General features: G+C 40.2%; 2 protein-coding genes across 2 annotated transcripts; one reads left to right on the forward strand and one right to left on the reverse strand.

Annotated features, from left to right (window-relative positions):
* The first annotated feature begins 1,487 nt into the window (after nucleotides 1-1,487).
* Nucleotides 1,488-2,444, forward strand: LOC113836813 (olfactory receptor 2T29-like). Its single transcript, XM_027427398.1, has one exon. The coding sequence runs from the start codon at nucleotides 1,488-1,490 to the stop codon at nucleotides 2,442-2,444; it is 957 nt and encodes a 318-aa protein (XP_027283199.1).
* A 10,436-nt stretch (nucleotides 2,445-12,880) lies between these two features.
* On the reverse strand, nucleotides 12,881-13,843 carry LOC100764144 (olfactory receptor 2T29-like). The gene has a single exon (XM_027427413.2). It carries the CDS (start codon nucleotides 13,841-13,843, stop codon nucleotides 12,881-12,883), a length of 963 nt encoding a protein of 320 aa, XP_027283214.1.
* Between the last annotated feature and the right edge of the window lie 11,584 nt (nucleotides 13,844-25,427).

Here is a 25,427-nt window from a genome sequence, read left to right on the forward strand (position 1 = left end):
CTGGGGAAATAGTGTTTCCCATAGAACCCAGGCAGGTACTGACTCGGTGCCTACTCATAGGTTAAGCACTCACACTGTGCATTATTGTGTGATGTGAGGCAGATGCCCTGAGACCCTGAGCTTCTCCACTGTAAAGGAAGGAAAGGTGGTGTCTCCTACAGAAGCACAGGGTGGTCCAGGGATGCTTCTGGCTTGGGATGATGCTTTTCCATTTCTCTGCCTTCACTGTGAGTAATACCCAGCGTTAACCATGCACCAAGCTGTTCACATGAAATTAACAGCACAGCATGGGTAAGTGTGGCCAGCTGCTGGTCCCCTGCCTTTTGTAGACACCACTTTCCTTTATCTCACTGCTCTCTGGGTGCCTTGTTGCCAGTGTTCCCCACTAAACAGAGTGCACTGCCTTCCCAGCACACCTCCTGTTCCTCACCTGCCTCCTGACCTCCATTCACCATGCAAACACTGTTCTGGATTATCATAGACTGTGGTAGCTTCTCTGGTCCTTGTTCACTGTGTCCACAATTATAATCCGGTTCAGCAGGTGCCTTAAGGAGACCACTGGAAAGCTTAATTTTAGAACAGATACAAATTTCCTTTCACAAGCAAGCCTTCTAAAATGGAAATATGTCTTCCTACCTCTCAGTCTATTTGTCTGTTTATATTTCTGACAACCTCTCCCATAGGTCTCAGGTTTTTCTGATGTTTATATGACAGTTATGGACCAGGGCATTGTTCACTGCTCCATCAGCAGCTTGACAGAACATTTCCCTTTACAGACTTTTAACTGAGGCTTAGATCTGATTGTGACCCTGTAAGGAGATGAACTTAGAGGAGATCAGAGAAGGGTGAGACTTCCCATCATTTCAGTCTAACCAGTGATAGATCAGCAAGCATGTTCTCTGTATGGTGTATCAATATTTTCATATGCTATTCTTGTATGAATGTTTATTTTAAGAGCATTTATCTGTGAAAACAAACATATGTAAGAAACTTCAAATTCAATTTTAAATTTACTACATGCATTTTTCAATTAAGATCTCTTACCATATTATTTTTAAAAAGCCACATTCTTCAGTGATTATGAAAAGGAGAGTGGATCTCATAATGTGTTAATACTACAAGCAAATATACAATGGCTCATAATAACTTTGCTCGTTGACAGTCTTAAAAATGTGTCTATTTTTGCTTATGTGCATTTGTCTTATTGTTTTTTGTTTGTTCATTTTAAGCAATAATCATGCAGTTTTCAAGAACTTATTAATAGAGGTCACTGCTAATCATGAGGAAAGATCATGACCATGAACTATGGTAGCTTGAGTTTGAGTTGTAATGGCTCTAACCACAGATGCAAATTCTTGATTTTTTAAATTGCTTCATATAGATTATGGTTGTACATGTCCAGGGAACTTTCTCAGTGCACTAGACTTGTGCAATATCATTATGTAGTCACTAACCCCAAATCATTCTTGGTTGCCTTGGAGACACCCATGAACATCACCACCAGGATGAACAACTACACTGGACAGTCAGATTTCACCCTGATGGGATTCTTCATTCAGTCCAAACACCCTTCTTTGCTTGCTGTGGTCATATTTGTGGTTTTCCTGATGGCTTTGTCTGGCAATGGCCTCCTGATCCTTCTGATACACTCTGACACCCGCCTCCACACACCCATGTACTTTTTCATCAGCCAGTTGTCTCTCATGGACATGATGTACATTTCTGTCACTGTGCCCAAGATGCTCATGGACCAGGTCCTGGGAAGCCACACAATTTCAGCTAATTCCTGTGGGATGCAGATGTTTCTATACCTGACACTAGTAGGTTCAGAATTTTTCCTTTTGGCTGTCATGTCTTATGACCGCTATGTGGCCATCTGCCATCCACTCAGGTATCCTGTCCTCATGAACCATAGGGTGTGTCTTCTTCTGATGTCTGTCTGTTGGCTCTTGGGATCCTTGGATGGCTTTATGCTCACTCCTGTCACCATGACCTTCCCATTCTGTGGATCCCGGGAGATCCATCACTTCTTCTGTGAGGTCCCTGCTGTGACAAAGCTCTCCTGCTCAGACACCTGGCTCTATGAGACCCTCATGTACCTGTGCTGTGTGCTCATGCTTCTCATCCCTGTGACAGTCATCTCAAGCTCCTATTCATCCATCCTCCTCACAGTTATCAGGATGAACTCTGCAGAGGGCAGGAAGAAGGCCCTTGCCACCTGCTCCTCCCACATGACTGTGGTAATCCTCTTCTATGGAGCTGCTGTCTACACCTACATGTTCCCTGCCTCCATCCACACCCCTGAGAAGGACATGGTGGTGTCTGTGTTTTACACGATACTCACTCCTCTTTTGAACCCACTAATCTACAGTCTCCGGAATAAGAATGTCACAGAGGCTCTGAAGAAATTGTTAGGTGTGAAACCTCTCTTTCTAAAACAATAAATCAAGAAATTTGGAATGAATAATTTCTTCCCCTTGTCTCCTAACATCTTTTGTTCTAGGTTACATACTGTTTTTATCCCTCATCCATCATATCTCATTACATGGTCATCCCTTTTGAAGAATTATTGCTCTATTCTAAAATTTTCATTGAAATACTTCTTTTATACATTCAAAGTCTTTATTTGTATCCTGTCAATGATGCATTTTATGAAGTTGATAGTGGCTGTTTAATTTTGTGCAGCTGTAGTCTTATCATTCAAATGCATGTCATACTGAGAAATAAATGCTCATGAGGTGTTTAATGATAAAATATCTGTGAATTGGAAGCATCGTGGTTAACAACATGTAAAAAGGGTGAATAAAGATAAATGAGGTATTGAATTAATTCTGTATATTTTGTTAATAATTTATGTATATTTGAAATTAGACAAAAATAAAGAGCAATATACAGTTTTATGCCTTCAGCTCCTATATTACGATATGGTAAAAATGATGTTAAAAGAAATTCAGATCTGGATCATACATGTGGCCCAGAGGGTTTCAAATTGTCATCGTAGCTGCATTTTCATGTAAATGCACTCAGGTATCCCTCAAAATCAAACATAGCTCTCACTTCAAAGAGAATAAGGTATAGCTTATTCTTGAGCTTATTGGGAGTGACCATGCCCAGGAACATGGATTCAGGTTGCCCCCATGGCATGTTCCAAAGTTTCACAGAAACTTACAAAGCCCAAACAAGTCATAAGTCCTAACCCCAGGCATTTTTCAACTACACTGTGGAGACACCAGGGGTTCAGGTTGTCAGAAAGTGAGAAACTCTCTGCTATGGTTCTCAGATGCTGCCTGGTGACGTGAAAAGCTTTTAGTTTGGGAAATGCTAGCATTCTGATAAGCCAATACATTCCAAAAGGTTTCATTTGATAGGCACAGGGATGTGGCACAGAAACCAAAGCTGGCAATGAATGACTCCTAAGGGTGCTATCGACAGGCTGTGGGAAGTTGCTTTGTATCTGTTAAATTGCTTTATAGCTGTAATGTCTTAGTTTTTCATAATCACATGAATTATGAATTCTAATCTTTTGACCAGGTACAGAATCTTTGACGTGTATGCCTTTGTCCTCTGGGGACGTCAGTGTAGTGTTCCTGTTGACCAAGCATCACATTCTGTGCATGAGGAGGCCAAGTGCTATTTTATGACCTATGGTAAAGATGCTCACTCCTAGGTTATAGACAGTCAGGGCAGCAGTCTTTAGGAGAGAGGTGGCTGGTGCGGCAATTCTAACCTGGATGAGATCTGTCCCCACTCTCTCTACCTGACAATGCATTTCCATGTGACATCTTACAGGAATGTCATACCTGAAGTTAAATTATTGAGAACACAGTATGACTTCAGAAATTATAAGTAGCAAATGAACAAATGGGTTTCTTTCTTTTTTAAAAAGTTAAAAATTCCTTAATTTTTTATTTCTGGTACCACTACTGTAGTTCACAGGACAATATACCTGATGCATGAAAAGAAGAAGCTCGGTGTTGGTGGCACACACCTTTAATCCCAGCACTTAGGAGGCAGAGGCAGGCAGTTCTCTGTGAGTTCAAGGCCAGCCTGAGCTACAGAGTGAGTTCCAGGACAGGCTCCAAAACAATACAGAGAAACTCTGTCTCGAAAATTCCAAACCAAAACAAAAGCCAAACCAAACTAAAACAAAACAAAACAAAACAAAACAAAAAATATATAGAAGAAGAAAAAAGAAAGGACTACAATACATAAAAGATTTCAGGAATGTGCATCTAATTGACACTACATTGTATTAAATAAATAGCTGCCCTTTTGCAAACTGTGCCTCTGATGGCCCTGAACAAGAAGGGTTTCCTGTTTACTCTGCAATAGCTTTTCTGACTCTGGATCACCTTTCCTTCTGTGGCAGATTTTTACATTTCCTTTAAGCATTGAGGATGACTGTCTCCAAGTAACTACAGCTTTCCTAACAACTCCTCCCTCTCTCTCTCCCTCCCTCCCTCTTCTTCCCTCTTCACCCCCACCAAGAACTGTAGCCATTTTCTCTTGCAAAAAAAAAAAAAAAAAAAAACTTCTGCTACCACATCCACCACTTCCTTAATTGACGACAACTACAGCCATCTTTCAACCAGGCTACCTGCATGTTTCCTCTCTGCCTTTCAGTTAATTTTACTCTAGGAATTCTTTTATTGATGTTTAGAATATTTGAAATAATTTAACATCTAATTAACTCTGCTTTCTTTTATCTGTCTGGTTTCATAGCTATCATTTCATATGGTTGTATTTTCAAATTTGAAAATACAACCTATAAATCAGGAAATTTGCAGGCAAATGAATGGAAATAGAAAAAAAAATCATCCTGTGTGAGGTAACCCAGAAAAGACAAATATGGCATGTACTCACTCATAAATGAATATTAACTGTAAAATAAGAGATAGCTATGCTATAATCCACAGACCCAGAGAGACTAAGTAACAAGGAGGGTTCAGTGGGGGGGGGGGCGTTGGGAGATACACCAAAATCTCCCTGGGAAGGGGAAAGAGAAGAGATTTCATGAGTGGACTGAGGGCAAATGGGGATGGGAATATGAGTGATTAGGTTGAGAGGGAGAGACAACTGGAAAGGGGGGGATTTCGGGGTCAGGTAGAGATCGGGTGCAAGGGAAACTCCCAGGAATCTACAAGGATGACCCCAGCTTAGACTCCTAGCAATAGCAAATATGTAACCTGAACTGGCCATCTCCAATTACCAGGAAAGTCTTAATATCTTATATTCCAATAAATACAAGAACTTCTTCATGCCTAAGTGTCAAAAGTTTTGTGATATTGCTAAACTAAGACTGAATATTAAATATAATATTATCTATCAAACTAATATTACTAAAAGATCTCAAGTGATAGTAAAACAGAAAGAGTATATTTTCTGGACTCATTTTAGAGATCCATAAACAGCGTTTTTAACTTTTATTGCCAGTAGTAAGAGTTCTCCAGTGGCTTAAGAGATGGCTTAATAGTTAATGAAGGTGACCTGAGTTCAATTGCCAGCACCCATCAGGTGATTCAGAAGTGCCTGTAACTTGAGCTTCAGAGAATCTAAAGCCCTCTTCTGGTCTCTGCAGACATTTCATTCATATGCATATGCCTCCACAAACACCCCCCCCCCACACACACACACAATTAAAAATCAAATAAATATCAAAAATTAAAAAAATGTTTTCTTGATTTGTGATTGAAAATAAGATGTAGTTATTCGTCTATGAATGTCTTAATTACATGTTAAGCTTTCATACAATGGGCACAAAATAATTGTTATTGTTTATGGTATACAACATAGTACATGTATATAGTGTATTATGATAATTTGAGGGCAATTTCATATCTTGTTACCATAAACAGTCATCATTTCTTTGTGGTAAAAAAAATATTCAGAATCATCTGTTCCAGGTTTTTTTTTAATTAGCCTATTTTTATTAATACCTATTATCTCAGTGTGTAACAGAATATCATCAAGAACTGTGTAATTGTTCTTCTCTTTGACTATAGGTACCACTCTATTTAAATATAAAATTCAGGTCAGAGGTGAGCATAGCCCATGCACCAGCTATGAGTCACTCATGCCATGCCGGGGAGTTGTTATCATGGCTGGCAGCATCAACAGCAGTAGGCTTCCACAAACGGTCTTAAGAAATTCCTCTGAGAAAGAACATCTGTGTCCCAGCCAGCATCCAATGACATTTTCTATATGAGATACCCTGCCACATCAGTGACCATAGGAGCTTCAACCCTGCCTGCATCTGTAGGAGTGATAGAGATGGGTAGACAATAGTGTAACAATACGCTTAACAACATAAAGAGCTATAAGGCACCACCTAAAGCTAGTGGGTCTACAATAACAAGACATGAACATCCCAACACAGATGAAATACAAGAAAATGACCTTTAAAGTAACTTTATGAAGATATTGAGGCCCTTAAAGAGGAAATGAAAATTCCTTTAAAGAAGTGGAGGAAAAGACAGACAAAAATTTGGAAGAAATCAACAAATCCCTTAAATAAAACCAAGAAAACGCCATCAGACAGGTGAAGGAAATGGCTCAAGACATAAAAACTTGCCGGGCGGTGGTGGCGCACACCTTTAATCCCAGCACTCAGGAGGCAGAGGCAGGCGGATCTCTGTGAATTTGAGACCAGCCTGGTCTACAAGAGCTAGTCCCAGGACAGCCTCCAAAGCCACAGAGAAAACCTGTCTCAAAAAAAAAAAAAAGGAAGAAAATAAAGGACATAAAAACTGAAATAAGGCAATTAAAGAAAAACACAAAACAAGGGAATTCTGAAATGGAAAATCTGGATAAATGATCAGGAACTATAGTTGCAAGCATAAACAACAGAATACAAGAGATGGATAGAGAATCCCAGGCATTGAAGATAGGACAGAGGAAATAGATTCATCAGTCAAAGAAAATGTTATATCCAACAAATTCTTAACACAAAATATGCAGGAAATCTGGAACACCATGAAAAGACCAAATGTGAGAACAATAGGGATAGAAGAAGGAGTAGTCCAAATCAAAGGCACAGAAAATATATTCAGTAAAATCAAGAAGAAAACTTTCTCTAACTAAAGATGGACATGCTTATGAAAGTACAAGAAGCTTAAAGAACACCAAGTAGACTGTACCGAAAAAAAGAACCCATACCACATAATAATCAAAATACTAAACATACAGAATGAAGAAATAATGTTAAAAGTTGCAAAGGAAAAACATATGAAGGCAGACCTATCAGAGTTACACCAAACTTCTCAATGGAAACAATGAAAGTCAGAAGGTCCTGGACAGGTGTTATATAGATACTAAGGGACCACGGATGTCATCGCAGAATACTATACCCAGAAAAGCTTGCAATCACCATAGATGGAGTAAACAATACATTCCATGACAAAACCAGATTTAAACAATACCTATTCGCAAATCCAGCCCTACAAAAAGTATTAGAAGGAAAACTCCAACCCAAGGAAGTTAGCTACAACCACAAAAACATGGACAATAGATAATCCCATACCAGCAAATTCCAAAGAAGGGAAATGCACAATACCATCACCTACAACAAAAACAAAAGTAACAGAAACTATCAATTGCTGGTCATTAATATCCCTTAGTATCAATGAACTCAATTCACCTATAAAAAGACACAGGCTAACATAACAGAATGGATAAAAAAAAAAACAGAATCCATCCTTCTGCTGCATAAAAGAAACATACCTCAACTACAAAGATAGACATTACCTCAGAGTAAAGGGTTGGGAAAAGATTTTCCAATCAAATGAACCTAAAAAAACAATTTGGTGTAGTTATCCTAATATCTAACAAAAGAGACATCAAACTAAAAGTAATCAAAAAGGATGAAGAAAGACATTTCATATTCATTGCAGGAAAAATCCATCATGATGAAGGCTCAATTAGGAATATCTATGCCCCAAATTCAAGGGTACCTACATTTGTAAAAGAAACATTACTAAAGCTTAAATCACACATCAAACACCATACATTAATAGTGGGAGACTTCAACATTTCACTCTCACCACAGATCTGTCAGACAGAAGCTTAACAGAATAATAAAGAAACTAACAGATGTTATGACTCAAGCAGGCTTAACAGACATCTATAGAACATTCCACACAAACATAAAAGAATATACTTTCTCAGCACTTCATGGAACCTTCTCGAAATTTGACCACATGCTGGGTAACAAAAGCAAACTTCAACAGATACCAAAAAAAATTGGAATAACCCCCTGTACCTTATTAGATCACCATGGCTTAAAGTTAGAATTCCACAACAACAATAATTGCAGAAAGCCTACAAACTCATGGAAAATGAACAATTCTCAACTGAATCACCACTGGGTCGAGGAAAAAAATAAAGACAGAAATTAAAGACTTCCTAAAATTCAATGAAAATGACCATACAACATACCCAAACTTATGGGACACTTTGAAAGCAATGCTAAGAGGAAAGTTCATAGCACTAAGAGCCCACATAAAGAAGCTGGAGAAATCCCACATTAGCAAATTAATAGAACAACTGAAAGCTCTAGAACAAAAAGAAGCAAGCTCAACCAGGAGGAGTAGACAATAGGAAATAATCAAATTGAGGGCTGAAATCAATCAGATAGAAACAAAGAAAACAATACAAAAATAATGATATAAAGAGTCTGCTATTCAAGAAAACCAACAAGATGGACAAACCATTATCCAAACTAACCAAAAGACACAGAGAGAATATCCAAAAATCAAAATGAAAAGGAGTACATAGCAACTGATACTGAGGAAATTCAGAGAATCGTCAGATCATACTTCAAAAATCTGTACTCCACAAAATTCAAAAATTTAAAGTAAATGGACAATTTTCTGGGTAAGTACCACATACCAAAGTTAAATCAAGACCAGATAAACAAATTAAATTGACCTATAGCACCTAAGGAAATACAAACAATCATCAAAAGTCTCCCAACCAAAAAAAAAGGCCCAGGACCAGATGGTTTCAGCACAGAATTCTACTAGAATTTCAAAAAAGAGCTAATACCAATACTTCTCAAATTGTACCACAAATACAAACAGAAGGGATATTGCCAAATTCTTTTTATAAGCTTCAGTTACCCCAATACCCAAACCACACAAAGATGCAACTAAGAAAGAGAATTACATACCAATCTCTCTCGTGAACATTGATGCAAAAATATTCAATAAAATTTTGGCAAATCAAATCCAAGAACACATGAGGAAAATCATCCACCATGATCAAGTAGGCTTCATCCCAGAGATGCAGAGATAGTTTAACATATGAAAATCCATCAATATAACTCATCATATAAAAAAGAAAGAAAAAACAAATAATCATCTCATTAGGTACTGAAAAAGCCTTTGACAAAATCCAACACCCCTTCATGAACATCTTGGAAAGATCAAGGATAGAAGGAACATAACTAAACATAATAAAGGCACCATACAGCAAGACAATAGCCAACATCAAACTAAGTTCAGAGAAACTCAAAGCAATTCCACTAAAATCAGGGACAAGAAAAGGCTGTCCATTCTCTCCATATCTATTCAATGTAATACTCAAAGTTCTAGCTAGAGCAGTAAGACAACAAAAGGAGATCAAGGAGATAAAAATTGGAAAAGAAGAAGTCAAACTTTCACCATTTGCTGATGATAGGATAGTATACATAAGTGACCCCAAAAATTCTGCCAGGGAACACCGATAACTGATCAACACCTTCAGTACTATGGCAGGATATGAGATTAAGTAAAAAAAATAAATAAATCAGTAGCCTTCCTATATACAGATAATAAATGGGTTCAGAAAGAAATCAGAGGAAAAAAACACCCTTCACAATGGCAACAAACAACATAAAATGTCTTGGAGTAACTGTAACAAAACAAGTGAAATATGTGTATGACAAAAATTAAGTCTTTGAAGAAAGAAACTGAAGAAGACATCAGAAAATGGAAAGATCTCCCATGCCCTTGGATAGGTAGGACCAACACAGTAAAAGTGGCAGTCTTACCAAAAGAGTTCTGCAGATTCAATGCAATTCCCATCAAAATTCCAGCACAATTCTTCACAGACTTTGAAAAAACAATACTCTGCTTCATATGGAACAACAACAACAAAAAAAAAACACAGGATAGCCAAAACAATCCTGTACAATAAAGTTCCAGAGGTATCATCCTCTCCTTCTCCTTTTCTCCCTCCTTGCTCTCCTTGTTCATCTTTCTATTTATTCTCTCTGCCTGGCAGCACCAGTTATCCATTTCATGCCTAGCTATTTGTCATTCAGCTCTTTATTAGACCAATTCAGTGTTTTAGACAGACACAGTAACCCAGCTTTACAGAGTTAAACAAATACAAACACCCTTGTATGATTAAACATACATTACACAGCATAACAGAATGAAACACATCTGCAACTAATATTGTACAACACAGATCTTCTGCATCTGAAGGAAGAGCAAGCTGTGCTGAAGCATGGTGACCAGTGATGAGCTTAATATGCAGCTATAAAGGGATAAGTGTAGGGATGATTGACAAGGGAAGTGGTAATGGGGAGCGCAAGTCTGGATGATTAGAGGAAATAAGCAGCATTGGAGAAACCGCTTCCTCCCCAGTCACAGTCCACTCCCTTGTGAAAGGTCCTGTCAAGTGGGATCCTGCCCACCCTGCTTCAGCTAGCTCCCTTGGCCTATACTTTGTTCCTGGACAGCAAATCCATGACTCAGAGTTCATCACTGATTTCATGGGCCTAGCTCAAAATGATGATGACTCTCAACCACTTGCCAAGAGTAGACACACTGACCCTCCCTTAGTGGGCCTTGAAGGCATCACACCCTGAATTCCCATCCTCCCTTTTGTGCTCACATGGCCTTCCTTCCCACCCTCTGAGAACTGTGTCTCTCCCTGCAAAGCTTTGCTGAACCCCTATGTCTGCACTTGAGCTCCCTTTCTGTGAGCCCACCACACTGGGGCCAGGTGTCTATCACAGGTTTGCTGTGACAACAACTCAAGGGGATCCTAGTTTCCCACATTTGGATCCAGCCCTGGACTGCAAACTAAGAACATTCTTATATTAACTATATACCAGTGGTTCTCAACCTCTGGGTCATGTCCCCCTTGGAGATTCAAGGACCCTTTCACAGGGGTCCACTAAAACCATCAGAAAACACAGATATTTACATTACAATTCATGACAGAAACAAACTACTGTTAGGAAGTAGCAATGACACAGTTTTGTGGTTGGGGGTTTATGCTTTAAAATATATCTACCCACTAAACACCTATTCATCCAGTGAAGCTGCCTCCTCCTGTCCCCTTTGACAATAGGGTGTTTATGACTCATTTAACCTCATTATTTTTTTTGTTAGGGTCAGTTTTCTAGTACTTCTGGACTTCATCTCAGTCATTATACACATTCAGGAATGTACTAATTCCCACTACTTGTCACTAAGGGATTGAGTTTCATTTCTCATTCTGATAACAGCCAATGAAAAAAGAAGGGCTGGGAACATAATTCAGTGTTCCTCTGCAATAAATGATTTTTAAAGGTCACAATTACAAAAATTATCATAACATAATAAAGGTAAAAGGTGGAAATTGTGATGCCAAAATTCAAAATGTTTTTGTGACCAAAATGATATATCTTTAGAATAATAGTTTTGCTATAAGATTATTTCTTAGTATCTTATGATAACCACAAAGTAAACTTATAAACAAACTGAAAACCAAAAGAAAGGATATAAATAATATTACTAGAGAAAAGTCATTTAATCACAAAAGTACAGAGTAAGAAAAGAAAACAGGAGGAATGTACAAGACAATTAAGAAGCAGGAACTGGTGCAAACATGTGTTCTTGCTCATGATATTTCCATGGGTGGCAGTGGGTTGCATTATTCAGTTGGAACACACGGAGTCACTAAACGGGTAAAAGGTAAAGCCCAATATGATGCCTGGATTAAACTCATCTCACCAATTAATTCAGCTCTCAGCAGTCCTGTTGGTGAATCATAACCACCTGCTGATCAAGCTCCAAAAGCTCTGATGACCTCTTCTGACCTCTGTGGACACTGCACTCACATGTATGTTCAGGCACACAGTTACACCCGCCACACACATATATCCACATAGCACACACTCAGACACACACATTCACACAGAAACACAAGCATACATACACACACTTAAGCATAAAACACACACACCACACACAGAGACACGCTCATATGCACAAACATAAACAAACATATATTTATACATACAAATACAAACACACAGAAAACACACACACACACACTTAAAAATAAAATCTTTGTTTCAAAGCACAGGAAAATGGTGTAATTACTGAATTCTAGCAAGAGTTACAAGAGTCATAACAATTCTCCAAGTGTTCCAAATGTTAAGGAAGAGGAATACATTCCAAACCCTCACAAGGGGCTGGCACTATTCTGATATATGCAGCCAGGAATTCCATAGCAAAAACCATGAAGCCATATCTAAGATAGACATTTATGTCAACTTCTATGAGAATATTGGCAAATTATATTTTATCCCATTAAAACATTGCCAACTATGACCAAATGGGACACATCCCAGGAATGACAGGTTGTTCAACATAGAAAAGAAAGGAATGAAACACATACCATGTGACAATATATAGCAAATCCATTTCACTGAGTCAGCATCAAATTCTGATAAAATATCACAGCAAGCAAGAAGCACAAAGTCCATATTCCTGCAAAATAAAAGTCCTAGATGAGAAGATGTATCATGGTCTCAGGCATATGAGCATAACTCAAATGACAAAAGCATGAACCTGGGGCAACAGATGTGTAGAGGAAAAGAAAGGAAACCATTCGTTCAAATGACTTATTTTACTGTTTCTTGAAAGAGAGTTCTCACACCCAACAATTTCTTCAGAGCCTCTGTGACATTCTTATTCCGGAGACTGTAGATTAGTGGGTTCAGCAAAGGAGTGAGTATCGTGTAAAACACAGACACCACCATGTCCTTCTCAGGGGTGTGGAAGGAGGCAGGGAACATGTAGGTGTAGACAGCAGCTCCATAGAAGAGGATGACCACAGTCATGTGGGAAGAGCAGGTGGCAAGGGCCTTCTTCCTGCCCTCTGCAGAGTTCATCCTGTGAACTGTGAGGAGGATGGATGAATAGGAGCTTGAGATGACTGTCACAGGGATGAGAAGCATGAGCACACAGCACAGGTACATGAGGGTCTCATAGAGCCAGGTGTCTGAGCAGGAGAGCTTTGTCACAGCAGGGACCTCACAGAAGAAGTGATGGATCTCCCGGGATCCACAGAATGGGAAGGTCATGGTGACAGGAGTGAGCATAAAGCCATCCAAGGATCCCAAGAGCCAACAGACAGACATCAGAAGCAGACACACCCTATGGTTCATGAGGACAGGATACCTGAGTGGATGGCAGATGGCCACATAGCGGTCATAAGACATGACAGCCAAAAGGAAAAATTCTGAACCTACTAGTGTCGCATAGAGGAACATTTGCATCCCACAGGCAGCAGCTGAGATCTTGTGGCTCCCCAGGACCTGGTCCATGAGCATCTTGGGCACAGTGACAGAAATGTACATCATGTCCATGAGAGACAACTGGCTGATGAAAAAGTACATGGGTGTGTGGAGGCGGGTGTCAGAGTGTATCAGAAGGATCAGGAGGGCATTGCCAGACAAGGCCATCAGGAAAACCACAAATACGACCACAGCAAGCAGAGCAGGGTGTTTGGACTGAATGAAGAATCCCACCAGGGTGAAATCTGACTGTCTGGTGTCATTGCTCATCCAGGTGGTGATGTCCATGTGTGTCTCCTAGGCAACAAACAATGCTTTGGGGTTAGTGTCATGTGAACGTTGTAATGAATACTCAGTGATGGTTCCATAACCTGACTAGGTACCACAGGAATTCCCTAGGCTGGAGATCTGAGGATTTCATATTACACATAGTTCAATCAACTTTTTGAAAACTTAGAATTCACATATTGGTCAGAAGCATTTTGATTCAGGACAAATTTTTCCATAGTTCAAGGTCATAATCTCTCCTAAGGACAGACTGTGTCTGTTGTCAAGTACTACAAAGTTGAGGAGTGCTCCTTCATGCTAATACAAATAGTGATTTAGTGACAAAAAAATTAATTTGGAAAGTTTTGGTTTTAAAATACACCTTGACGTCCATGAATTAAGAATGCATTTGGAGCCGGGCGGTGGTGGCACATGCCTTTAATCCCAGCACTCAGGAGGCAGAGACAGGTGGATCTCTGTGAGTTCAAGAACAGCCTGGTCTACAAGAGCTAGTTCCAGGACAGCCTCAAAAAAAAAAAAAAAGAAGAAGCCACAGGGAAACCTAGTCTCGGGGGGGGGGGAAGAATGCATTTGGAATCTTAAAAACTGTGAGCTGAATTTCATATAAAACATTTTAAAAATTATAATTAAAAGGGGGAAATTATCAGCCAGGAAGACCTTCTCAGTCCCCAGGACAGAGCTCTCTGAGGATTTCTGTGCTTCTTGAAGAAGGTTCACCTTCACACAAGCAGCATCGATGTTCAGAACTCAAAGAGGCTTGGGGCAAGAAGCCCACTCAGTGCCCAAATACTGCCATCAGTCCAGCTTCCACTCACCCTAGTAGTCTTCCATCTGCTACCTAAAATAATTGTACTGATGATGATGGTGGTGGTGGTGATGTTATTTCTGCTGCTGATGGTGATGATGATTTATGATAGTAGTGATGATGATGATGGCGATGACATTGATAACTTTGATTTCTGATTTGGTCGACGTTAAAGTAAAACAATGAAAGCTCTTTCAATATCACAAAATAAACCTGAGCGCACACACTACTATAATACTAAGATTTCACTATCATGGAGAGCCATCTTGGAAATGGGTAATATTATTACACTATGTGCTACATTATTTTGTTCTCTAGTCTGAATATTGTGTACACATTTAAGAATTTGAATTTCAAAATAACAACTAAGAAAGCTTCAAGTAAATAATGATTACTGTCTACTTAAAAAAGATTTTGGATTTGAAATTTTCTATATGTTTAAAAGTGTGCTTTTTGTATAGATGTAAATAATTTTACATGTATATTTAGATAAACATTCATATTAATTTAGGAATTTGCAAATAAATATGTTAGTACATTTAGCACTGATTAGCAGTTAGCAGAAAACTCACCTATGTAAGATCTCAGCTCCTCCAAGTTCACCTCCTCACAGGTCCCACCACATGCTCTAATTGTATAGGACCCAGAGGTGACTGTGCTCACAGACCAGGCCAGGCTGTGCTTGCAGCACTGTCTGCTTTGTAGACCGTCACAGTCTCTACCTCATGGTGTTCAGGTAGCAGAGAGAAAAGTGAGCAACACTGAGATGCTGCTGGCATGGGCTTCTGCTCCCTATGCTCCATGCTCACAGCCTGACTTTGCACTGGACTCTGAACACAGTCAAGGAGACCATGAACTTGATGGTGCTTAAATAGGCCCCTGCCAGTCTGTGCAGGAGAAGATGTAAATATGATAAAGTCAAATGCTTAAATAGCTGCAAAATGAGTAAAAGCAACAGGCATAAAATATACCTAGTCTACCCACAGCTAAACCTTGAACTGAACTTGAATCCAGTTGCAGAGAAGGAGACTGATGAGCAAAGGGGTCAAGACCAGGATGGTGAAACCCACAGAAACAGCTGACCTGACCAAGGGAGAGCTATTGGTCCCCAGACTGATAGCTGGGGAACCAGCATGGGACTGATCCAGACCCCCTGAATGTGGGTGTCAGTGAGGAGACCTCGGAAATCTATGGGGCCTCTTGTAGTGGATCAGTACTTATCCCTAGCATATGAATGGGACTTTGGAAGCCCATCCCACATAGAGGGATACTCCCTGAGCCTAGACACAAGGGGGTTGGCCTAGGCCCTATCCCAAAAGATATGACAGACTCTGAAGACCCCCTAAGGAAGGTCTCACGCCCCCCCCCGGGGAGCAGAAAGGGTATGGGATAGGTAGGGTTTAGTTGGGAGGCAGGGAAGGAGGGGATGGAGAGGGAACTGGGAATGATATGTAAAATAATCTAAATTTTTTAAAGGTGAAAAAATCTAAAACATAAAGGAAGCTAAAAAAGAAATATATATATATATATATATATATATATATATATATATATCTTTCTGAAGCCAGCTAAAACTTACACCATGTCTTCTCCTTAAACAGATTCAATTTTTCAATCTAAAATATTCATATTTATTTTAGTGTGTATGTGTGTTTTGACTGCTTGTATGAATGGAGGGGCACACTACACATGTCCCTATCTACCAAAGAGGTCAGAGGAAGATGTTAAATTTCCAGGAGCTGACTGAATAAGATAGTTTTGAACTGCAATGTGGGAGTTGAGAGCTTAATGTGGTTTTCTGCAAAGAGCAACTATGCTCTTAACAGCTGAGCTTCCCTCCAGACCCTTTTCAACCTTCTGATTCCTGAATCGGTAAATGTTGAGTTAGGGTAGCTTCACTAACACAGCACAAACATCTCCTCTTCCTGAGAAGAGTTTAGCTGTGGTTACAGGGTGGGGAGGGGGAGTTCAGAAGGATCTGCAAGCTGCACAGGTGTGTCTGCACCTTTGTGAGAGTTCCCTAAGGTACTCCTGCTACTGGATTGGTTAAACCCTGTGCTGTCTGTGATGCCCAGGAAGCTGAGACAGATGCAGGGTCCCAATGTCTTCCTTAAAATGTTGGTCAAATTGGAGGCACTTTGCAGAAGATGGATGGAAGGACATACAGATGATAAATAGAAGAAGAGATAGATAGACAGACAGACAAATGTCCTTTCTGCCAAAGTTTATTTGGAGGATGGAGACTAACTTAAATGTTCCAAAACAGTGCAGAGACACCAGACTGTTTGGTTTCTATTTGTGGACATGGTAGATCTCAGGTCAGGGCTTTGGCCATCACATATGGAAATCTAAACTCGAGGGTGAATGGAGGTCATAAGAAATCTGGGTTCTATGTTGGGAAATCAGAACAGCACTCTGTCAAATGGGAGTTTCTGACACAAAGACACTCAGGACAACAGAAGGACTTGGATCACAGTGTCTGAGGCACACACGGGGCTTGCAGCCTGGTCAGTGCTGTTCCAGCTCTCCAGTTTGCATGGACAGCCAGATGCAGCTTCAGGCTGGGGTCACTACAGCATTGGGAGAGTGACCAAAAGCTACTGGAGGCAGCTGCATCAGAGTCTGTTCTGAAGCCGTCCTACAGCACTTCTCCCCAGGAGACCGAGTTACTTACCTTATTTCCTTCCTTTTCAGGGGAAAACTCAGATTTCAGTGTACCTAATATGAAACAACCAACTGACATAAGATGCACATTTCACTATTTTGGGGGACAAAGAGCATGTCCCTTCCTCAGTTCTCTTGGAAACCCCATTCCCCTCTGTAGTCTGAAGTTCAGTCTAGACAATGCCCTGCTGCTCTCATCGTTGAAAACATGGAATGACCATGTAATTCTTGGTGTCATTGTGACACTCGGTAAGCTTGCAGTTCCATGACTGCTAGCCAAGACCAACAGATTATTTGAGAAGGCAGAATAAATGTTCTTCTACGTAACTGGGAGTATAGTATTTGAAGGTTTTAGAAGAAAATACACACTCTTTTCTGCAGAAAATAAAAAGGATAGCGGAAAATCAAAGGAATATGGTCAAAAAGCTACTAGAAGATTAAAAACAGATATTAAGTTAGTAACAGTGGGAGCTGTGCAGTGTCCCTTCAGGTCCAACTCACCCCAGATGCTGCTGGCAGCTTTGGACACATGGGCCAAGGGCCATGGCTGGTTAAGAGCACAAGGAATAGGAGGGGAGTGATGTCATCCCTGACTGGACTCTGCTCATTAAGGGCTGATGTGGCAGGTTTTTGTCAATAATGTTCCTTGGAGACTTTTAAGATGTAATTAATAGAGCTAAAAAAAAAAAGCTGAGGTACATCTCCATTGCACAGCTGTGGTTTTCTCCTTGTGATTATTTTTAATCTCCCAGATTAGCAAACGTAATTGTAACCAGAATTTAAAATGATCTGAAATTTGAACACTGTAGATAAATATCAAGCATGAGATAGAGAAGTCAGGTGATAAATGGCCAAAGAATTAGGCATCTATCTCCTCCCTCTCCTTCTTCTTCCTCCTCTCCTGTAGGTAGGTGTGTGTGTGTGTGTGTGTGTGTGTGTGTGTGTGTGTGTGTGTGTGTGTGTGTTCAAATAAACTTCTAGTAGTTTTCACAGGTGTGACCTCTCAATTTGGAGTTCAGCTACTTAGGCACAGACACTGCCCCTTACTATTGCCCAATAGACTCACCCAGAGGTCCCATCCCTCAACTGCCTTATTGTCCTCTCCCTATCACAGCATCCCTATGGGGTCTGTCACAAGCAATGTTCTTTAGAGCTGCTTTGAGCTTAAATGCTTGTTTCATTGTAAATAGTGACATGCAAATTACAGAATAATCTACAAGTACAAATTAATTCAGTGAAAATGTAAATATTTATATTATAGTCCCCTGGAAAAAAATCAATTCACTTTCTGGGCTATTGTCATATATCATCAAAATTGATGATATTTTAAAAGCCTAAGTTGTATCCTTAGCCTATAGAGGTTCAGACTTGGTTCACAGCTCAGGTTGAAATAAATTCTCAAAATAAGTTTGATTTTCCTTTGGGAGCACTGGTTTGTGATAGTCTAGGACAGTGATCCTACAGACTGTGATCCTTCTGGTTAAAGAACAGGGTCACATGACACTAACCCCAAAGCATTCTTGGTTGCTTAGGAGACACCCATGGCCATCTGGATTAGCAACTGCACTGCCCCTTTAATCCCTCTGTCTACATGGGAGTAGACTCCAAGTGGGTTTATCAACACCAAGAAGTCAACTGCACCAATCTGTTCTGGTATTTTTAAATTTTGTATAATATCTGGGGAAAGGGACACTTTTTTGTCCACTAAGTCAGCCCTTGTAGATGTTCCCAAGAGTGGGTCAATAACTTTTGAGACTCTAATGATTTAAATGAATGCTTTATTGAACTTTGACCTTAAAATTTTGATTAACATCACTTAATGATCTTTGCATCTCATCTTTATATACTTCACATAAGTTACTCAGACCTTCTATGACGTGTTGAGGATTTTCAGCTTTTTATTTATCATTTGATTCTGGAAACTTTTAGCCATCTTAATTTAGAGGTGAGTCTCACCACGTAGACATCTCTTTTTACTACAAGTATCTTTTTTGCTACTTCCTTGTAGCATTTACCTCTCTGGAGAAAAATTCACAAATAAAGCTGAATTCTTATTTGGAGGGAGCCAGTTACTGGGACAGCAGTGATAGGGTGGAAGAACACTTGAAGGAATCAGAATTGGAGGCTGCCGTTCTTTGCTCTCACTAACTGCTGTAACTAACACTATAAACAGCTATGTGACACTTGAGAGCATCACTGAACCCCTGAGATGCTTACAACACTCTGAGCATGAAGGAGAAAGACTTCCTAGCCAATTCTCTGCAGAAGGAACAAGGGAGATGCACACAGTGACAGCTCGTTTCCCACTGCATCCCCAGGAACAGTCAGCTCTGTGCATTTGTGGGCAGACTGTACTGTGCATCGGCTTCCCTTATTTCCATTACCTGTTTTATTGCATTTCTGTGACACATCACTTTGGGGCATAGGTTCATAAAGAGAGAAGTCTGGGGATTGTGTCTTCTTTTAGTAATACCAAAATCCCTGCACAGTGATTACAACATAGACTGGGGAATCCAGGCTATGAACAGAGTTGAGCAAATGTCCTTGTGGCATGATTGTGCATCCTTTAGATGGGGGGGGGGACAGAGGGCGAAAGCAATAAAAGGCATATCTTGAAAGAGGAGCCAGTGTGGAATTAAGCAGAAACCTGGTGTTAGGAATCCACAAGGATGACTCCAGTTAAGACTCCTAGCAATTTTGGAAAGGGTGTCTGAACAAGACTTTCTCTATAATCAGATTAGTGGCTACCCTAATTGTCATCATAAACCCTACACCCAGTAACTGATGGAAGCAGATGCGGTGACCCACAGCCAAGCACTGAGCTGAGCTCCTGGAATTCAGTTGAAAAGAGGGAGGAGGGATCATAAGAACAAAGCAGGGTTAAGATAATGATGGGAAAAACCACAGAGACAGCTGACTCAGCCTAGTGGGAGCTCACAGAGTATAGACTGACAGCAGGAGAACCTGCATGGGACCAAACTAGGCCCTCTGAATGTGGATGATAGTCGTGTGACTTGAACTGTTGGCTGGCACGGCACTGGAATCCATCCCAAATGCATTAATTGATTTATTGGAGGCCATCCCCCATGGTGGGATACCTTGCTCAAACTTGAGAAGGGGGAAGACTTGGTCCTGCCTCAACTTGGTATGCCAGACTGTTGAAACAGCAAGGAAGGCTTTAAACCTTCTGAGGAGGGGATAAGGGGTGTGAAGGGGGTGGGGAGGAAAGAAGGAGAGGGAGGGGAACTGGGGTTGGTATCTAAAATGAAAAGTAATGTTTTTAAATTTTAAAAAGGTGATAGGGAAGCTCCAAGCCTGGCTCTGCCAGCTTCTGCACTGTCCAGGAGAGGGCGCAACCCATTGACCCTGGTTTTTACCTGGTCAGGCATCCCCAGAGAAGACCTCACTCATTGGGCCAAGCCTTCTCAATACAATTGACTAGCAGAACGAATCCCCACAATAAGTGCATAACTTTCTAATTACATAGGATTTGATTGTTAGATGATACTAGTTTTGTTTTTCCCTTCTCCAACAAAGTTCCTCATGAATCAGTTTCCAGGACTCTACAAAACCTTCACGTTTTAACCTGTAGGACATTGATCACACAGGAGTGACAATCTGTAGGACAGGTGGAAGACATTGGGGTGTCTGGCAGCTGCATGTATCCCTTGCTGTGCATTACATGCTCGATTCTATGAATCTACTGGTGGTCCTGTTTCAACACCATGCAGCACCCAAGACATCCATGTTCTAATAGCGCTGAGTCAGCAGGCTTAGGTGCTGGATGCAGTCTGGAGTTCCACAGAGCCTCTGTCACCTGCAGTTGGTGCAGATGCCCCAGACCAGCAGCAACAAGGTGAGATCCATTTTTTCTCCTCCCTGCCAAAGTCCACACAGGGTCAGCACTCAAACCAAGTATGAAGGAGTCAAGAGAATGCCCCATATACAGCTAAAGCCCTGGGAGCCTGAGACAGCTGAGCTCAGAAGTGTGGCCTGATGAACAGAGGACACTGTGTGGCCAGAGGATGGAATGAGAACACAACCATGACATGGGAACTCGATCAGAAACCTTTAGCATTCAGAAAAAGTTCAGAGCTATTTGACTGCAGGATCAAGAGTGCAGAGTTGGGCCCAACTTCTTCTCTGTTTTACAGCATCATGGACTACACAGTTTACACTTCACAGATGTCTGCAGTTTAAGTGGAGGTGTGATTTTCTAAAGTGTGACTTTTGTCCAGCTGATGGCAATATAAATATTCAGATTTTCATCAAAGCCATTTGTACTTGTAGATCATTCTATAATCTTCAGGTCACTATTCAAAAAGAAATGAACATTTAAACTGGTGGCAATTGCAATGAGCGTGGCATCTGACTGACAGCTGAAGACAAGGATGGTGTGCTGGTGAGAGGGCAAGATGGCACATGAAGGATGGGGCCTCGGAGCCAGTCTGCTGCAAACTATTGAGGGGGTGGACCACATGGTTTGGACTCCACACCTATGAAAGATAACATCACAAAACTACTGAGGGTTTATATGAACACACACACACACACACACACACACAGAGAGAGAGAGAGAGAGAGAGAGAGAGAGAGAGAGAGAGAGAGAGAGAGAGAAAACAGAAACAGAAACAGAGAAAGAATGGGGAGGGAATAGAATTCTGCAGTGAAAAGGGGCTTGGACATACAATAACTGACTCATGTTGGATCAAATTGCTATTTGTTTTTAAAATTTATTTGTTTAATTTAGAAACAATCTTATTTTACATATCAATCTCAGTTATTTATAATGGTGATATTCTGGGCCATTGTTAATACTGGCTGTGACTTTCTGCTATAACAAAACTAAAGGTAAATGAGGCTGTGGCAGAGGTTTATATCACCATCCCTGGCTCAGGATTTTTTTTCTATTTCCACCCATTTGCCTGAAATTTTCTAGATGTCATTGTTTTTATTACCACTCCATTGTGTAAATGTACAACATTCTCTTTATCCATTCTTCGGTTGAGGGACATCTAGATTGTTTCCAGTTTGGGGCTATTATGAATAATAATGCTATGGACATAGTTGAGCAAATACCCTTGTGGTATGAATGTGCTTCCTTTGGGTATATGCCCAAGAGTGGTATTGCTGGGTCTTTTGGTAGGTTGATTCCCTGTTTTCTGAGGAAATGTCATACTGAATTCCAAGGTGGCTGTACAAGTTTGCACTCCCACCGAAATGGAGGAGTGTTCCCTTTACTCACAATCCTTTCCAGCATAAGCTGTCCTCAGTGTTTTTGATCATGGCCATTCTGACAGGTGTAAGACAGTATCTCAGAGTTGTTTTGATTTGTATTTCCCTGATGGCTAAGGATGTTGACAAATTCCTTAAGTATCTTTCAGCCATTTGAGATTCTTCTGTTGAGAATTCTATGTAGGATCAACATAGTAAAAATTGCAATCTTACCAAAAGCAATCTACAGATTCAATGCAATCCCCATCAAAAAATTGCAACATAATTCTTCAGTGATCTTGAAAAATAAAGACTCAACTTCATATGGGAAACAAAAACCCAGGATAGCCAAAACAATTCTGTACAATAAAGGAACTTTGGGAGACATCACAATCCCTAACTTCAAACTCTACTATAGAGCTATAGTAATAAAATCAACTTGGTGTTGGCATAAAACAGACACGTGGATCAGTGGAATTGAATTGAAAACCCTGATATTAATGCACATACCAATGAACACCTGATTTTTGACAAAGAAACCAAAATATTGTACAATATAAAACAACAAATGGTGTTGGCATACCTGAATATCGACATGTAGAAGACTGCAAATAGATCCATATCTACACCCATGGACAAAAGTCAAGTCAAAATGGATCAAAGACCTCAACATAAATCTAACCACAATAAACCTCATAGAAGAGAAAGTGGGAAGTAGCCTAGAACACATGGGTACAGAAGACCACTTCCTAAATATAACACCAGTAGCACAGATACTGAAAGCAACAATTAATAAATAGGACCTCCTGAGACAGAGAAGCTTCTGTAAAGTCAAGGACACAGTCAACAAGACAAAACAGCAGCATACAGAACAGGTAAAGATCTTTACCACATAGGACAGAGGACTGATCTCCAAAATATATAAAGAACTCAATAAATTAGACATCAAAATACCAAATAATCCAATGTCTTTCTCTTTTCTGTATACCTCTCTTGTCTTCGTACTCTGTGTTGGCTGTGTAGCTGGCTGCCTGGCCCCTGGCATCCTCCTCTCATTCTACTTTTCTCCCTCCTTGCTCTTCTTGTTCATTGCTTCCTATTAATGCTCTCTGCCTGGCAGCCCCAATTATCCCTCTAATTCATAGCTATTGGCCATTCAGCTCTTTATTAGACCAATTCAGTGTTTTAGACAGACACAGTAACAGAGCCAAAAGAGTTAAACAAATGCAACATAAAAGAATGCAACACACCTTTGCATCATTAAACATACATTCCAGAGCATAATGCAATATAACACATCCTCAACTAATATTGCACAACAAAGATCTTGTGCATTTGAAGGAAGAAAGAGCAAGCTGTGCTGAAGCATGGTGACCAGTGATGTGCTTTGTGTGCAGCTATAAAGGGATAAGTGTAGGGATGATTGACAAGGGAAGAGGCCAATAGGGTGCACAAGTCTGAATGATTAGAGGAAATAAGCAGCATGGGAGAAGCTGCATCCTCTCCAGTCACAGTCCACTCCCTTGTGAAAGGTCCTGCCAAGTGGGATCCTTCCCACCCTGCTTCAGCTCTCTTGGCCTATACTTCATTCCTGGGAAGCATATTCCATGATTCAGAGTTCATCACTGATTTCATGGGCCCAGCTCTAAATGATGATGACTCTCAACCACTTCCCAAGAGTGGACACACTGACCCTCCCTTAGTGGGCCTTGAAGGCATCACACCCTGAATTCCCATCCTCCCTTTTGTGCTCACATGGCCTTCCTTCCCACCCTCTGAGAATTGTGTCTCTCCCTGCACTTGAGCTCCCTTTCTGTGAGCCCACCACACTGGGGCCAGGTGTCTATCACAGGTTTGCTGTGACAACAACTCAAGGGGATCCTAGTTTCCCACATTTGAATCCAGCCCTGGACTGCAAACTAAGAACATTCTTATATTAACTATATACCAGTGGTTCTCAACCTCTGGGTCATGTCCCCCTTGGAGATTCAAGGACCCTTTCACAGGGGTCCACTAAAACCATCAGAAAACACAGATATTTACATTACAATTCATGACAGAAACAAACTATTGTTAGGAAGTAGCAATGACACAGTTTTATGGTTGGGGGTTTATGCTTTAAAATATATCTACCCACTAAACACCTATTCATCCAGTGAAGCTGCCTCCTCCTGTCCCCTTTGACAATAGGGTGTTTATGACTCATTTAACCTCATTATTTTTTCTGTTGGGGTCAGGTTTCTAGTTTTTCTGAACTTCATCTCAGTCATTATACACATTCAGGAATGTACTAATTCCCACTACTTGTCACTAAGGGATTGAGTTTCATTTCTCATTCTGATAACAGTCAATGAAAAAAGAAGGGCTGGGAACATAATTCAGTGCTCCTCTGCAATAAATGATTTTTAAAGGTCACAATTACAAAAATTATCATGACATAATAAAGGTAAAAGGTGGAAATTGTGATGCCAAAATTCAAAATGTTTTTGTGACCAAAATGATATTCTTTAGAATAATAGTTTTGCTATAAGATTATTTCTTAGTATCATGATAACCACAAAGTAAACTTATACACAAACTGTAAAACAAAAGAAAGGATATAAATAATATTACTAGAGAAAATTCATTTGAGGAGTATTGTACAAGACAATTAAGAAGCAGAAGCAGGTGCAAACATGTGTTCTTGCTCATGGTATTTCCATGGGTGGCAGTGGGTTGCATTATTCAGTTGGAACACATGGAGCCACTAAATGGGTAAGAGATAAGGCCTGATATGATGCCTGGATTAAACCCATCTCACCAATTATTTCAGCTCCCACCATTTCTTTTTTTTAATTTTATTTTATTTTATTAGTTCTAGTTAGGGAACAAGCTTATTTCAAGTCCCTTCTCCCTCTCCCT

This window comes from Cricetulus griseus, chromosome 7 (genome assembly GCF_003668045.3).
Source record: "Cricetulus griseus strain 17A/GY chromosome 7, alternate assembly CriGri-PICRH-1.0, whole genome shotgun sequence".
Taxonomy (NCBI): Eukaryota; Metazoa; Chordata; class Mammalia; order Rodentia; family Cricetidae; genus Cricetulus; species Cricetulus griseus.

What these genes read in the sequence shown, in the direction of transcription:
- LOC113836813 (XM_027427398.1), top strand. Translation starts at nt 1,488, where the DNA reads ATGAACATCACCACCAGGATGAACAACTACACTGGACAGTCAGATTTC.
- LOC100764144 (XM_027427413.2), bottom strand. Translation starts at nt 13,843, where the DNA reads ATGGACATCACCACCTGGATGAGCAATGACACCAGACAGTCAGATTTC.